Source organism: Herpailurus yagouaroundi, unplaced genomic scaffold (assembly GCF_014898765.1).
Source record: "Herpailurus yagouaroundi ecotype Mexico unplaced genomic scaffold, PumYag 67700, whole genome shotgun sequence".
NCBI lineage: Eukaryota > Metazoa > Chordata > Mammalia > Carnivora > Felidae > Herpailurus > Herpailurus yagouaroundi.
This window is the reverse complement of record NW_024420499.1, coordinates 4,514,686-4,531,774: the sequence shown is the minus strand read 5'-3', so window position 1 is coordinate 4,531,774 and position 17,089 is coordinate 4,514,686. Positions and strand designations below refer to the sequence as shown.

The following is a 17,089-nucleotide window of genomic DNA, read 5'->3' as shown; positions in this document are numbered from 1 at the left end:
TGCCTCATGTACTTATTTAGCTGGAGCTTACTGTTGCCATGTCAAAACGAGGATCTGAGTCTTTCTGTTTTTTTCCCAAAGCAGCCAGAAATTCAGCTTTTTATACGAAATCTCCTGACTTCCTCATATGGGCAACTAATTAAAAACTGTTAAAAAACATTGTATGGGTCAAATAAAATCTGTCTGCCGTCTGGATCCAGCCCGCGACGGCCAGTTTGCAGAGCTCTGCAATGAGGAAATAGATACGAAAGTGCTTTGAAAACTTTAAGGTGTCTTCTGGAGACAGACGGTCTCATTTTTAGGGTTAAGGTGTTTGTTGTTGTCGTTGGTGGTGGTTGTTTTTTTTTCCACCTTGACTGTGGCCTGGTTTTTTGAAAGCCGGTGTTCCTGGCCTGATGGAGATGAAAAGTCAGAATTAAATAGAGACTTCAGTGAACTTGAACGCTTCGTTCCTTTGGCAGGCTGGATAAATGAGAAGCCTAGGTGTACTGGACGGGCTAAGCCTCAGAATTCCTGCCACACCCACGGGCCCCTTCGAAGGAGTTTCCATCCACAGACCCTAGCTGAGGGAAGTAGCAGTTTCTTATGAATAGGTGGTTATGTCTGGCACCATGTGACCCGGCTTTCCCCCTGGCAATGGCCGATTGAGCCAGGATAGGGCATCTGATCCAGGAGCTGCCACTCTATAGGCCGGCAGGCAGCCTATGAGGGCCCCCAGAACGAGGACTTTGCCCAAAAAGCACAGTGGTGACTGGGTTTGGACGAATGAGAGACTCCCGCTTGGGGAGTTTGAATACCGGCCGTAGAAAGAGGGAACAGTTGGCAACTGCAGCAGAAGCCGAACACAGAGAAGGCAGGCAGCAGGGCCCACGAATAACCAGGACCAAGAGAGGTTACTGACATACACCTAGGTGCCAGACACGTTACACATGCTTTTTTTATTCTTGTGGTTTAAAACATTCAAAGAGCCTGTGAGGTAGGTACTGTTACGATCCCTGTTTGACAGACAAGGAAACTGAGGCACAGTAGCTGAAAGTGCTGCAGTTGAAGCTCAGGCTTGTAGGATGTAAAAAATCAGGGTGTACAACCACCTCGGCTGGTGATTCGTAAACTCTAGAGTGCATCAGAATCGCTTGGGTCGAAATGCAAATTCCTGGGCTTCACCCCAGACATACCAACTCTGACTCTTTGAAAGTGTGCACGCCCCTACAAACACCTCCCCCCAAATCTGCATCTGCACTTAATTAAAAAAATGTTTTAATGTTTTATTTATATTTGAGAGAGAGACAGGGACAGAGGCAGAGTATGATCAGGGGCACGGTGGAGAAAGAGGGAGACACAGAATCCGAAGCAGGCTCCAGGCTCCGAGCTGTCAGCACAGAGCCGGACACAGGGCTTGAAACCATGAACCGTGAGATCATGACCTGAGCTGAAGTCTGATACTTAATCGACTGAGCCCCCCTGCGCCCCTGCATTTTATTTATTTTGTAATTATTTTTTTAATGTTTGTTTATTTTTGAGAGAGAGAGGCAGAGAGTGAGAAGGGTAGGGGCAAAGAGAGAGGGAGACACAGAATCCGAAGCAGCCTCCAGGCTCCGAGCTGTCAGCACAGAGCCTTACACGGGGCTCAAACCCGCAAACTGGGAGATCGTGACCTGAGACGAAGTCGGATGTGTAACTGACTGAGCCATCCCGGCGCCCCTGCATCTTTATTTTAACAGTCATCTAAGGGGACGGCTGACACAGAAGTTCCCCAAGCACATTAAGAGACATGCAGTTTGGGAAAGTATGGCATTGCCTTCACCTTCAGAAATAGGGGCAAGGGCAACTGATGTGGTCAGATTCCAATTTAAGCTCTTTGGATTGGGGGCCAATTTTACAAATAAAAGGACATCAGTGTGTCCTCTTTGCTGATCCACAAAGTATACACTGACCCCAGTTATCTGAGGGAAAGCGACAGGATTGAGTTGGGTGCTCGGCAGTTTGGGTAGAAGGCCCTGTTCTGCTCTTCAGGGTACAGAGCTCACAGCAGTCATGAATCCACTGAGCATTTTCCACAAGGAGGCCAAACTTGCAGGAACTTAGTGCACTGGCAACAAAGAAGAGGAGAGAAAATGACCAAATACGGAGAGAGAGATTACCAACCATGGGATTTAAAATGTAAACCTGCTTCTTAGGCTGATAGGGGAGGTTCTCCTCAGCCCTACGATAATTGTGTAAGAATTCCATCTGTGCCCTTATTTACACCATTGATAAAAACGTTGAACAGGATAGGAACAAGGCTAGCAGCTTCCTTCTACGTTGCTGTGGAAAAAGAGCCCCACTCTGGCAATGGTGCTAAGCCAGCTTTGGATCGATCTGCCTTTAGGAACGCTGCCTGGGAAGACAAGTTACAGTCTGGAAGTTGCTTGGAGAGCCTTAAGTCGGAAACTGGTTTGTGGTCCAAATGCTTAATGGCATCAGGCACGTATCGGACAAGAGGGCTGTGTTGTCCAAGGGGTGGCATAGGTCAAATGTGCTGGCTAAGTCCCGCCTTAGTGGGGCTTGAATCTGTGCTTGGTGACTTTTATTTCTCTCACGTTCATTTCTGCGGACACTTTTTTTTTTTTTTTTTTAATCTGATGTTAATGCCCTCACTTAGGCTCAGGTCAAGCTCTGTTCTTCCCTCTTCTGGCCAGAAAGACTTCCTGTCTTATAGATATCTGATCCGATCTGTGTTGATATGTTAGCTCAGAGTGATTCCCTAAAGCAGGTCCTTGGACAGGTGCCCACCCTCCAGGAAAATCACAGCAGCCCTCGGTGAAATGAAGAAAGCCCATGCAATGAAAAGCCAGTGTTTTGTAAAGTGAAATCTATTTTATTTAAAGGACTGTCCTTCATTCTGAGATTATTTCCTTTCTCTTCTGGCGTTTACTTATTGTTTTAAAATTTTTTTTTTAATTTTTTTTTTCAACATTTATTTATTTTTGGGACAGAGAGAGACAGAGCATGAACGGGGGAGGGGCAGAGAGAGAGGGAGACACAGAATCGGAAACAGGCTCCAGGCTCTGAGCCATCAGCCCAGAGCCCGACGCGGGGCTTGAACTCACGGACCGCGAGATCGTGACCTGGCTGAAGTCGGACGCTTAACCGACTGCGCCACCCAGGCGCCCCTTAAATTTTTTTTTAATGTTTATTTCTGACACAGAGGGAGACAGAGGATGAGTGGGGGAGGGGCACAGAGAGAGGGGGACACAGAATCTGAAGCAGGCTCCAGGCTCCGAGCTGTCAGCACAGAGCCCGACACGGGGCTCGAACTCACGGACCGTGAGGTCATGACCTGAGCCGAAGTTGGACACTTAACCGACTGAGCCACCCAGGCGCCCCTCTCTTCTGGCATTTAAAGAAAGCTGTTTCTTTTCTGAGGAAATGATCAGATCATTTGGGGTCATTTGGGTCTGTTCCTTAATGTCTTTACTTGGAAAAATAAAAATCTGGCAACCTGCTGTCAGACCCCCCCGGTTCTTTGCTTTGCGGGAGCTGTGAGTGTGGGAGCCTGGTCTCATTTGTACATTTCTGCCAATACTTCTGGGTACCTCCTATGGCCACTTATGTCCTAAGTGCTTATAAATTACCTGCTTCGTAATCTGCAGCAGAATCTCTCGGAGCATTGACATCAAGCGTACAGCCCGGGAGTTTACAGTATACTGGTGTGTAGTTTCCTTATTTAAGAAAATTGGGACGCTGCCCATTTGCAGTCCTCTGGTATCCCTCCTGTTCTCTCCGATCCCACAGATCCTTCAGGACGGCACCTACAGCGAGGCTGTTCTGTTTGCTCTTCTTATAATGTTCTTTTCCCTATAGAGTTGGACATGCTTCTACATGTTGTTTGGGGAATTTGCAGCACATCCAATGAAAGCGTAATTCCCAACTAACAGTCAAATCCTTCTCTTTGGAGCTCCCCGGAACACACCTACCCTCTCTTCCATATGACAGCCCTTCACAGACTTGAAGACAGTGTTGTGACTCTCCTGTGAGTTTAGAGCACCAGCTGAGTCAGACAGACCGACTGACTGACAAGCGCAGCCTCACTGTCTCGGCTGGGAGAGCCAAGGTAAGTTACTTGATTTTATTTTCTCTCTACTTCGGTTCTTTAGCTGATTTGTAAAACGGGGATAGAAAAAAGCCCCACTTCATTGGTTTATTGTGCAATAAATAATGTAATGTATGTAAAGGGCTTAACACGTTGCCTGGCAGAGGGAGCATTCAGTAAATGTTTGGCTATTTCCACTTGCCCCCTCAATTTATAAAGAGCCGGGTGGGCATTTTAAGTGTCAAGGCTGCTGGGGAGCACGGAGGTGAGGAGGGTTTCTCCCTCCGTCATTGACCAGGGGAGGCAGAGGACCCTAACGTAGACCAGGTATTCCTTTATCCTGAGGTTGTCTATTTTCAGTTACGCGGGCGCCTGTTTGCTAGGGCTGGGGGAGAGGATATTGTCGAGAACCTGGGGAAAGGTTTATTTGCAAGAGCTGGAAAGCTATTTGTTGACATATTGAACCGTCTCTTGTTTATTCTTATTTCCCCGAGCAGCTAGCCATGCAATCCCCCAAACTCAATTACCTTTTGTGAGGCGGCAGGAGCATGACACATCCTAGCCGTATTGATCAGTGCAGACTGGGCAGGACGTGAGAGACCCGAGAGATGCTAGGCAGCAACTTCTGGGCTTTTCCTTAGAAGGCCTCCCCTCTCTGTGTTTGTAGAGACACTGGCATTAATAAAATGGAACACTGTGCCCCTAACGGACCGAGCATGCAACCGTGTCTCTCTCTCCAGCCTCCTTAGAAGTAGCCTGATGATGAATGGTCACAATAGACCAGAACTTGGGATCCTGGAGTGACCAATGCCAGAATGGTTTTCCAACTGGAGCTCTTTGCACACACTGGGTTTTGCAAGCAATTGCATGATATGAACTCTGAATGCCATTGCAGCTAGAAAAAGTTTGGAAGGAGACACACCCAACTGTGAACAGACCGAGGAACGGGACTTGAGAGATGGGGGGTGGGGTAAGCTCAGGACTAGCGTTATCAGCCTGTAGGATTTCAGGTTTTGACCCTGAGAATATATTCCTAGATTATTTGTGTCATTATGAAACGCAGATGCAAGTTAGAAAAACGAGGACTCGTTTTTGCAAAAACAATGCAGAACAGAACAAAATACAAACTAAACGCAAGCCACTGGAGACATTTGTCAGAGGTCACTGCTGACCGAGGAGCCGAGTGGAGCAAGCATTAAGTGTGTTTGGAGAGAAAGGTTGCTTGGGTCGGGGAGATGTTGGGGATCCCCCGAGAGGGTATGCAGGGAGAGCAAGAGAGAGGGCTCGACATAAAACCCCAGGGGAACACACCTTTTTGAAGAAAAAAAAAAAAAAACACCCCCCCCCCCCCCCCCAACCAAACACAAGTTGTCTGGGTCCATTACAGACAAGTGAGGAAATACAGCTGAGAAAAAGAAAAGCAAAAATCTCCTTTAATCCCACCACTCAGGTATGGTCACTGGTAACATTTTGGCCTACGTCCTTGCAGACTGTATTTGTTTCTATGCCAAAATGTATGTAGTTCTTTGGAAAAAGTCAGATCTTATTTTCCATGGATGCTATAGACCCACCATGATTTGTTTAATCATTGGATGAATTGTGTTCTAACGCTGGCACTTGGGGTCATTTCCAAATTGTTACTGTCATAAACAACAGTGCTTCCTAGCTGTGTGACCGTGGGAAAGATCGTTAACCTCTCTGTGCCTCTGGTTCCTCACCTGGAAATGAAGGCGATAATCATACCTACCTCATAGGGTTGTTGTGAGTTTCCAATGAGATCATGTACATGGGGTGCTTGACACAGGTATAATAATAATAGCTGTTGTTGTTGTTGTTGTTGTTGTTGTTGTTCTCATTGCTGTTGGATTTCCTGCCAGCATCTTTTAGTTTAGGGCGTGGGGCAGAGCTCTGGAGAGAAACAGAGTCAGAGTCAGACCTCAGACCGAAGCTCAGTTTTCTCAATTGTAAAGCGTAAAGTAGCTCACAGGGTAGCCGTGGGCATCCAAGGAGGGAACTCAAAGTCTGTTGGTATTATTATTATTATTATTTTTACTGTCACTGTTATTATTACGGTGACTCAGCCACGGGCGGGGGTGGAAGGAGGAAGGCGAGCACTTGGAACATCTCTAGCCCCTTATCTGATTCCAAAGAGAGGAAATGATTTGGGGACCAGAGTGACCTGGGATCTAATCTGAGCTTTGCCATTTATTAGCTCTGTGACTCGGTCACCACTTCCCTCAGCCTCTTTATTCATTTATAAAATGTGAATGGCATCAGCGCCCACCTTGCAGGCCCAGAGGGTATGACGCAAGTGCTTATCCTGAACGTCTCCTCTCCCCCGTCCCTCAGACTCTGAGTCCCTGTATCTGGGCCACTTGAACTTCACCTGAAGGCTTTGTCTTATCCAGGGCTCGGGGACCCATTCTGTCCCTAGTCTGCTGGCGAAAGGGATACTGATTCAGAAAGGTAGAGGGCTCTGCTAAGCCTTTCTGCAAGTTCTGGAAAGCAGGCTGGAGCCCCGCTTCTGTGAGCGAACCCTCGCCTGGCATACTCAAGACCGGCATGCTGTCTTTTCTTGCCAGCTGTCAGAACACCCTAGAGCCTTGCTGTCAAATTCTAGCCCCATGGCAGGGACCCTGGTGGCCAGATTTCCTTCCGTGTATCTGACCCTAGCAAATCGGCTTTTTTATTATTACCGTTGCAGGCCTCTATTCGTAGCGCCCACGGTCCATCCTCCCAAAGCCTGGTTTCCCTGCACCTGAAACACTTGCAGCTCTTCTGACCGGTCCCCTCAGCCTGCGGCCCCGGCTCCCCTTACCTCTCACCCTTTCCCGCTACATTGCCTGGCTCCCGGGACTCCCGCGTCTGCTCGGCCACAGGGGATATGTCTCATTTCGGTGTCACCTCTTTGTGTGTGAATCTCTTTTCTCTGGGGCAGCCAGAGGCGGGCATTAGTGGGCTGGTGCTACTATTGGGGGTGAGGCGGGGGGGGGGGGGGGCGGAGGGGTGGAGTTGCATAGGCCCAGTGCTAAAGCGGAGCTTCTGGAGGGCTGTCAAATGAAAGGCGGCCAGAGGCAAATGTCAGAGCCTATATAGAGGCAGGAATCTGGGACCAGAGAGACGGAGCAAGCACTAGCAAGTCAGGAGCGGTGGGGCGGGCTGGCTGGCGGGCGGGCAGGAGGGGGGCGTGGCAGGGGATAGCTAAGGGAGATTGCAGAGAACAGCTGCTGCTACTGAGTCTTACTTTAATGAAGTGGCCGGGCATGGGGCATAAGTAGATTGGCCAGACTAAAAGAGCTAGGGGCGCCAAGGATATACTCCCTCTCTTCTCCCTAACTGGCAAGGTAAGATCTTTCCGGGTTTTGCCTGGTGAAACTGTAGCACTGGGAAACTGTAGCACGTTCAGGGATTTTTTTGTGTGGTTTTTTTTTTTTTCCCCTCGAAGGATGGAAAGTGGACATCTCCGAATGCTGTCTTGACTCATCTTTCCCGTTGCACCAGTTATCAGAGTTATCAGGGCGCCGGCGGGAGGCCAGTGTTTCTTCTGCTGTGCCCCATCTCGGAGTTGTCCAGGCTAGGGATGGGAGCGGGGGTGTTGGTAACGTGACTGAGACAGAGAGAGGGGACAGAGAAGGTGGATCATTAGAGCACAGTGAGAGAGCATATTAGGGCACGGTAGGGGGCTCTGGCGTTGAACAGACCCCCGGCAATCTGTGTGATGGCAGGCAAATTATTAAGCTTCTCTGGGCCTTGGTTTTCTCATTTGTAAGATGGAAATGGAGTCCCAGAATCTCTTAGTGTTGTGGTGGGGACCAAATGCGATGACGCACGTGAAGTGCCTAGACGAGTGTTGCCATTCAGCACATGCTGGGGAAACGTTCGCTGTTGGGGTTTTGGGGGTCAGTGTTCGTTGTCGTTGCTAGCATTTTTGTTGTTCGTATGGACGCACGATGCCACGAGATCGGTGACTTTTGTGACATTGTCCCAAATAAGCAAGTGTTCCGTTTTTGGCATGGGCGGGCTGTGGGGATGCGTCAACATTGTGTAATGTGCACGTCGGTTTCCCAGCTGTGTGCCCAGAAGCCCCTCTGGGGCTGCTTCCTGGGGGAGGGTCGGAGAGGGTGATGCTCTGGGATTGCCCACCGGCGCGTCATCAGAGAAACTTGACATTTGTACGTGCTATATCGACTGGCATTCGAGTGGTGTCAGAACGACAATCGAATGCGGCGTTAGGGATGCCAAAGGTTAGGCGATTCCGGGGAGGGGGTTGGTAGTCACAAACATGCAGTTTTTACTGTCGCGGTGACCCTGTTTTAGCCCCAACCCGGGCCGACCCGAGAAAGCTGGTAAAATGGGAATCATAATGCTATCACACAGGGTGTGAGATTCAAACGGGAGAATGCTTGCAAATCTCTGTACATGACCGACAGCTTCAAGTTGCGTACAGTTGCCTCACGGTGGTGCCTGGAGCGCACCGAGTCAGCAACAGGATTTTCAGTTCATGGAATGCTGCTCCCGGTCACGGTCACGGCTGAGAGCGATGCCTTTCTTTTCCTGCGAAAGACCTTCAGGGCCATCAGAGTAGTCGAATAGGGACTAACCCCCCGGCGGGACTCAGTGGGCCCCGGGGAACTGATGACTATCCTGGGGCAAAGGGCTCTCTCATCCCCGTCCGCCGGTGCCCTGGCTGCCTTGTGAGTGCGCTGCTGGGAGACAACGGAGCCCAGGCGCCTGCACTTCTCACAAGTTTCCAGAAGGTGGTGCTGCCGCTTCGTCTGAGCCAGGGCTGCCCCCGCCCCCCCCCCCCCCCCAGCCGCTGAGCTAGCTGGCATTTAGAGCATGTATAAATGGGAAAGGCTGTGCTGTGACTCAGTGGATTGGTTTGAAAAGAATAGGGGGGGAGGGGGTGTGGGAGGTGGGAGGGGCTAAATGGGCAAGGGGCACTAAGGAATCTACTCCTGAAATCATTGTTGCACGATATGCTGACTAATTTGGATGCACATTAAAAAAAAAAAATTAAAAAAAAAAAAGAATACGGGCAGGAAGGGATCTTTGCTCCAACTTCAGATGTGCTCACGGTTGCACCGCTCCCTTAACCTGATAGGGCCCATCTCTGGTGCCACGGAGCCGGCAACACGTGAGAAAGGTCTCCATCATGAATCAATCATTTGTCTGCTCCCCGATCTTTTTGTTCTTGGCTTTTGACTACTCGACTTGTTTCCTGTTTACAGATTTCCTTGCCATTTGGGCTTCGGCAAGACTCCTCCATATCATCACTTTAGGGGCACTCTCCGCACCATTTGGGGGCCATGGCAGATATGTCAATACCTTTCCACTCCCTCCGATTCGACAATACGCTGAGGGAGGAAAATGGTGACCCCCAAAACAGCGGGATGACCTTCGCTGGACCAGTAATGGAGACCAGAGCAGAGGTCCAAGTTTTACATTCTCACGTACAGCCTATAGTCTCCACTTCAGCGTCCGACCCTGAAGGGATGTCTGCACAGCTGATGACATCCCCAGCCTTTGACACCACGTCTGCACCTGTAACGGAAGCACCAGACTCTGGAGCACTGTCGCCATCACTAATGCCAGGCTCCGACTCTGGGGCACTGTCCCCACTGCTAATGGCAGCTCCAGATTCAGAAGCACTGTCCCCATTGCTGATGCCAGCCTCAGATTCTGGAACACTGTCCCCATTGCTGTCCACTTCAGACTATGGATTAATATCCCCAGGGTTGATGACAATTCCTGACTTTGGGACAATGTCTGCAGCACTAATGGCAGCACCACATTCTGCAGAGATATCACCATTGGCAATGCCAGCTTCGTCCTCTGGAGCAATGTCTACACCTATAGTGAGCACTTCATCCTCTGAAGCGACACCCACCCCGTTGATGCTGGCCCCAGATCCTGGAGAGATATCCCCACTCCTGATGCCCGACATAAACCCTGGAGTGACGTCCACACAGCCAATGCCAGCTCCAGGCTCTGAAGCAATGTCACCTCTGCAAATTACAGATGAAGACACTGAAGCGATGTCTCAAGTTCTAATGACTGCTCTGGCCTCTGGAGAGATATCTTCACTGCTAATGTCAGGCACAGACTCCGAAGCGATATCTTCACTGATAATGTCAGCCCTCGCTTCTGAAACAACGTCAACCCAGCCAATGAGCACCCAAGACTCTGGGGAAGTGTCCACCCAGCTAATGTCAGGCTCAGATTCCGGAGTCGTGTCTTCACTGCTAGTGTCGGCTCCAGGTTCTGGAGCAATATCCACACCACTCCTATCAGCTCCAGATACCGGAGAAGTGTCCACGTTGCCAAAGCCAGCTCCGGATGCTGAAGCAGTGTCCCCACTGCTAATGACAGCCCTAACCTCTGGAGTGATTCCCACCCAGCTGATGTCAGCCCAAGACTCGGGACTGATGTCCCCACAGTTCACACAGAATCTAGACTCTCAAATCATGTCTACTCCACCAATGAGAACGACAGCCTCTGGGGGGTCGTCCACAGCGCCAGCGAGAGCCCCTGACCCTGGAGCAATGTCCATACCGCAGATGAGACCTCTGGCCTCTGGCAATATGGCTACATTGCTAAAGACCGTTCCAGACTCTGGAACATTGTCCACCCCACTAATGACGGTCACAACTTCTGGAGCAATGTCCACTGAGAAAATGTCAACCACAGCCTCTAGAGTAATGTCCTCACAGTTAACGATGACCAGAACTTCTGGAGCAATGTCTACAGGCTTTGTGAAAGCCACAGCCTCTGGGACAATGTCCACCCTGCGAATGAGACCCCTGGCCTCTGCGATGACGTCTGCACCACTAAGGAGAACCCCAGCCTTTGGAGCAATGTCCACACAGCCAGTTACAGCCCAAGCCTCTGAAACAATGACCACACTACAACTGTCATCCCCAGCCTCTGGGTCAATGTCTACACTGCAGTTGAGAGCCCCTGTCTCTGGAGCGATGTCTATGTCACAAAGGAGAGCCACAGCCTCAGGAGTGACAGCTGTACCACAGTTGAGAGCCTCAGCCTCTGGAGCAATGTCCACCCCACTGATGACAGCCAAAGCCTCTGGAGCAATGTCTACACTGGTAATGAGAGACAGGGCCCCAGGAGTGATGTCCTTGCCGCAAATGAGAGCTACGGCCTCAGGAGCATTGTCCAAGCCACTAATGACATCCAAAGCCTCAGAAGCCATGTTCATGCAGCAAATGACAGCCACAGCTTCTGGAGAGATAGCCACAATGCTAATGAGAGACACAGCTTCTGGAGCTATGTCCGTGCGGCAGATGACAGACACTGCCTCTGCAGGGATGTCCACACCACTAATGAGAGCCCCAGCCTCTGGAGACATGTCCACACCACAAATGACAGCTGCAGCTTCTGGAACTGTGTCCATGCCTCTAATGGGAGCCCCAGACCCCGGAGCAATGCCCACAGTGTTAATGAGAGCCACAGCCTCTGGAAAGGTGCCCAGTCAGCCACTGAGCACCCAAGACTCTGGAGGGATGTCCATGTCTTTCATGAGATCCAGGATCTCAGGAGGGATGTCCCCACTGGAGATGCAAACCCCAGCCTCTGAAATGATGTCCCCACCAAAAATGAGAGCCCCGGCCTCTGGGGTGATATCCACACCACTAATGAGAGCCCCAGACCCTGGAGAGATGTCTGCACTGTTCACAAGAGCTTCATCCTCTGGACAGATGTCCCCACCACTAATGAGAACCCCAGTTTCTGGAGAGATAGCCACATCCCTGAGAGTCCCAGCTTATGGGACAATGTCTACTCCACACATGACAGCTACAGCCTCTGGAATGATGCCCATGCCACAGATGAGGGCTCCAGTGTCTGGAGCAAAGCCCACACCACTAATGAGATCCACAGCTCCTGGAGCGATGTCCATGCCTCACGTGACAGCCACGGCCTCTGGAGGGGTATCCGTGCCACTGGTGAGAAGCCCAGCCTCTGGAGCAACGTCCACACCACAAATGATGCCCACAGCTTCAGGAGAGATGTACACACTACCAATGCGAGCTCCAGCCTCTGGAGTAATGTCCCCGCCACTAGCAAGAGCCCCAGTCTCTGGAATGACGTCCACACCACTATGGAGACCTTCGGCCTCCGAAGCCATATCCACAGAGTTATCGAGAGGTCCAGTGTCTGGAAAGATGTCCACCGCACAAATGACAGCCATGGCCTCTGGAGGGATGTCCAAGCCATTAATGAGAGCCACAGCCTCTGGAACAATGCCCATGCCATTGATGTCAGCTATGGCTTCTGGAGACATGTCTGTGCCGCTAATGAAAAGCATGGCCTCTGGGGCAGTGTTCACGCTGCAAACGAGAGTCACCAGTTCTGGATCTATGTCCTTGCCACATACAACATACACAACTTCCGGAGGGATGCCTGCACCGCCAGTGAGAGCCTCAGCTTCTGGAATGATGTCCATGCCACTTCTGAGAGCCACAGCCTCTGGAGGGATGGCCATGCCACAAATGACAGCCATGGCCCCTGGAGGGGTGTCCATGCCGCCAATGAGGACCCCAGTCCCAGGAACCATGTCCACACCACAAGTGGCAGCCACACCCTCTGGAATGATGTCCACTCTGGAAATCAAAGCCACAGACTTTGGAGAAACATCTGCCTCTCACAGCAATGTCACAGCCTCTGGATCAAAGTCCACACCACACATGGCTGCCCCAGCTGCTGAAACAATGAACCCACCACCAAAGGAAGTCCCATCCTTTGGCATGCTGACCCCAGCACTCTGTTACCTCTTAGAGGAACAGGAAGCAGCCCGGGGTTCATGCTCTGTGGAGGAGGAGATGGAGATTGATGAGGAGAAGCAAATGAAGGGCTTTTTGAATGACTCAGAAAAAATGGCGTTTCTGGTGTCTCTTCATCTGGGGGCAGCAGAGAGGTGGTCCATCTTGCAGATGGAGGTAGGAAACCCCCTCTCAGATGAAAATAAATCTTTCCTGAGCAGATCACAGGGCTTGTATGACTCCCTATCCGAGATAGACATCCTCAGTGCTGTTCTTTGCCACCCCAAGCAGGGCCAGAAGTCAGTCAGGCAATATGCCACCGACTTCCTGCTGCTGGCCCGACATTTGTCTTGGTCTGATGCCATTCTACGGACCAGGTTTCTGGAAGGGCTCTCGGAAGCTGTTACCACCAAAATGGGCCGGATCTTCCTGAAGGTGGCCGGCAGCCTAAAGGAGCTGATAGACAGGTCTCTCTACACTGAGTGCCAGCTGGCTGAAGAGAAGGATTCCCCGGGCAGGTCAAGCCAGGTTCTGCTGTCAGCCTGTAAGCGGAATAATGAGGAGGCGATGGAGAATGAACTGAACTCTTATCAGCAGACGGAGGAGGTAAAGATGGGGAAATACACTCAAGGGGAGAGCGGTGGGGAGTGATGGGGAACACACCCTGCTCCTTTGAGTAGAACACGGAAGAGGCAAGGGGGAGGCATTGAGCTTCTAGACCATACTCCCCAACCTGGTGTTTCATCAGTGGCCTGGCTATGTAGTTATTTTGGGTGTATTAAGCACTCTGAAGCAATGCCCTGCCCAAGTTCTTGGGGACCTGGGATGGCTAAAGGTCTGAGTCTTCTGATTATGAGGGAACTAGCTGGGTCCCAACTGTCCGATTATTCTAAGGGAGGGGTCATCTTTGCGGGGGGAGGGTTGGGTCCTACCTCCAGGCACATGTGTCATGGACCCAGGTTACTAGGGAATTTGGCTAGCCTAGTCCTCGGTCACACATTATACACGTAGGGTACATTAGCCAAGTTTCTTGAACTTCTAAATTACTGTCATTACCCAGGCAGAACCCCCTCGTCATAGTGAGTGTGGCTCTTACCTCTGCTGGTTTTTCTGTTTGTTTGTTTGTTTTCTTACTCCCAGCACCAGCATGTTCCTAAACGCTGTTACTACCTGAAAGAGCATGGAGACCCTCAAGAGGGTCTGCATGACCACCTCCGACAGAGCACAGGCCATCACAAGGCCCCCACCAACAAGTAATTCTTTCTGGAATCTTCTACTGTGATGTCTGACTCCGCTGCTAACTTGAGGACTGGTTCCTGGACCCATTCCATTCAATTACATCATAAACCTTGTGGCCTTCCCCCTACAGCCTCCCCCTCCAGGCACATCCCACCTAACTCCCAGTTGGTTGACTTGACCTTCTCTTTTACCCTACATGCCTGTGACCTGCCCCGACAATCAGAGTGTGGACTTCAAGAGTGTTTGGTGTATGAGGTTTTGAACTCCTATCGCCGTGGAGGCCAGTCCTAGTTCCTGGTCCAGGGAGAAGTCTAGGCAGGAGAAACTGTGTCCTACCTCAAAAACACCTAGAGTGTCTTGCCACATGTCATCAGGCAAACGTGAGGATGCCCTGGTCCCATTTCACCTGGCAAGGGAGCCTATAAGGAGAGTGATGCCCACTCCCAAACCACCCTTTTCATATGCCCCAACTCATAGCACCTAAAATGGGTCTCCAGGGCCCTTGCGCTGTTTATAGTCTCCATCCTGAACCATTCGTTTTGACCCATGGTAGTAATCATAGTAATGGCTAACACTTATTGATTATGTATTATGTGACAGGTATTGGGCTAAACTCTTGACAAGCACCGTCTCACTACCTTCTTATCATAACCCAACTTGTTCTTGTGTTGTCAGCTTCTGACTTCCTGATCTTTTCTCTCTGGCCCTTGTTTTCTTCCTCAGTGTCAAATCGCTAGCTCTGACTTCTTGGTGGCCCCCTTAGTAATAATTGCCCCTGCTCCCCATGGCTATTGTGGCTATTTGTGGCCAACACTCTTGATAAAGGTCTTGCTCTTTAAACAGGCATAAATAGTTAGAATATAATATGAGCAGTGTTTGCCTTCAGGTGGTGGGATTGTGGGTGTTTTTACTTTCTTCTTTCTACTTCTCTGTACTTTCCAGAGTCTCTGCAGTAAGCATGTGTTACATTTGTAATCACAAAAGTAAATAAAGTTCATTTATGAAAGAAAGAATTAACCGTGGCTAACAGAATTTGGTTTCTTGAGTCCCTCGTTCAATCAGTATTTATTATCTCACGTGTCAGCCACTGTTTTAGGGATAGACAGATGAAAACCCCGATAGAATGGAAATGTCATCCCAGTGGAGGGAGGAGACAGACCATAAGCAAGAAACCACATCAGTGAGAGAGATGGAAATCGTGGCAAAGGCTAGGAAGTCAAGAAATCGGGATAATGGGAAATTTGATACTAACAGGGCCAATTTATTTATTTAATAATAGTCCATGTAATTGAGCTACTCAAAGGTCTTTTAGAAACAGTAGGACTGGCATGATGAGAAACGTATTTTAGAAAGCTAACTTGGCAACACTTTGGCAGCAGGATGGGGGGAGGGGTCAGAGAGCATTATGAGCCCTCCTATCACAATAGTACAGGTGACTGTGGGAGTGGGGCTGGAAAGAGAAGGACAGAGACCAAACCCTCTCTGAGGACTCAAGGCCGCTGCTCCATTACCCTAAACTTGGGGTCTGATTCCAGGAAGAGGAAAATGATTTCTCGGAAAAAAACAAAAGATTGGCAGACAAATTAGCAGCCCCATGGTAATATAGATAAGCATCTGGCTCTGCAGGCTGCCTGTGGATGTATCAATCAGCAGTGCTGTTGCCTCGGGGGAAAAAAGAGGGGGCAATAAGTTGGGAAACCCCAAGTCCAGGCGGGGAGGCTGCGGGCCCCTGGGGACCCCGTTTTCCCCTCATCTTCTGCCCCATTGGCTCACAGCGGGCCCAATCCAGGTCCCAGTGGAGTTTGGATCTCCGTGTTCAGCCAGGGTCGCTCTTAGCTTGGCAAAGCCCTGTCCGGCTTACTCTCTACTGGAGAAGAAATAGACGTACAGAGTCACAATCGGTATCTGGAAAATGTACATGGGAAGGAAAAGGTCTTAAAGATGGAACTGATTTTCTTATCACCACGGTCACGGAGAACGAAAGCAATTCTTTTTTCAAGAAAATTTAACATCGAAGTATAGTTGACAGTTCTATACATTACTCAGTGCTCATCGCGAAAAGTGGCCTCACCACCTGTCACCATACAAGGTTGTTGCAGTACGATTGACTATATTTCGTCTCCGTGGCTTATTTACTTTATACCTGGAAGTTTATACCTATTAATCCCCTCATTCTTTTCTTTTTCTCCCCGGTCATTCTTCCCTTTGCCTTTCCCTCTCCTCTTCTTTAAGCTAATTTCACTAGAGATAAATGGAACAACTGAAGCCCCATCAGACCTGCCAGAGCTCAAGCCCCACTCCTCTACCCACCCCAAAGGTTATATTTAGAAATGTTTCAAGAGCCACTCGGCATCTACATAGAGCTGGGCTATCATATGCCCAAGTACTTGAGACAATTCTGTCTGCTGTAAAACAGTGTTTCAAGTTTCTCCCGGCCTCACTGGCCGGCGGGGAAAAATAAGGCCCCATAAGCAGTAAAAACTCCGATGGCACCGACCCCTGGCCCCACCTGTGTGTTGCATGGCTTCAACCCCTTGAAGGTTTCCTCCAGTGATGTGTGGAAGACCTTGGAAGTTTCCTGTATTCTGAGATAGCAAGAGTCTCCCGTTGCTCTCCGGTTCCTATCCCGTCTCATGGAGGGCAGCTGCCCACGTCGCCACAGGAGGATAGCTCTTCCGCCCCAGCTGCTTGCTGGGGGGCGCCTCTGGCTGTGGGAACACGCACGCCCACGCCGGGGTGGGGCATGGAGTGGTGCTGCCCTCCCATTCTGTGCCACACTCCGCCACTCTGTCACCCAGACACCGAAACACGGCTTTTACCCTGTATCCTGGTGAGGTCCGTGGGAGAAGAGCCACTTCGGTGGCTTCCTGTGGCAACCTCTCCCCTGTCACCTGCCCCTCATCGCCCCAGCTCAGTCCTGAAGTACAAAAGCCGCCAAGTCCTCTATCCAGACCCAACCTTCAACTCCCATTTTTACATCTCTGGCCAGGACCTCGCTCCA

General features: G+C 50.3%; 1 protein-coding gene across 1 annotated transcript; it reads left to right on the top strand.

Moving 5' to 3' along the window:
- The first annotated feature begins 3,826 nt into the window (after positions 1 to 3,826).
- Positions 3,827 to 15,095, top strand: RTL9 (retrotransposon Gag like 9). Its single transcript, XM_040468420.1, has 3 exons — positions 3,827 to 4,093; positions 9,304 to 13,455; positions 13,990 to 15,095. Exons 2-3 carry the CDS (start codon positions 9,382 to 9,384, stop codon positions 14,104 to 14,106), a joined length of 4,191 nt encoding a protein of 1,396 aa, XP_040324354.1. The 5' UTR covers positions 3,827 to 4,093; positions 9,304 to 9,381; the 3' UTR covers positions 14,107 to 15,095.
- The last annotated feature ends 1,994 nt before the right edge of the window (positions 15,096 to 17,089 follow it).

Bases quoted from the DNA above. Each gene is read 5' to 3' on its own strand.
- RTL9 (XM_040468420.1), top strand. From the start codon at position 9,382: ATGGCAGATATGTCAATACCTTTCCACTCCCTCCGATTCGACAATACG. The intron at 13,456-13,989 runs GTAAAGATGGGG...TCTTACTCCCAG, and splicing joins CTTATCAGCAGACGGAGGAG to CACCAGCATGTTCCTAAACG.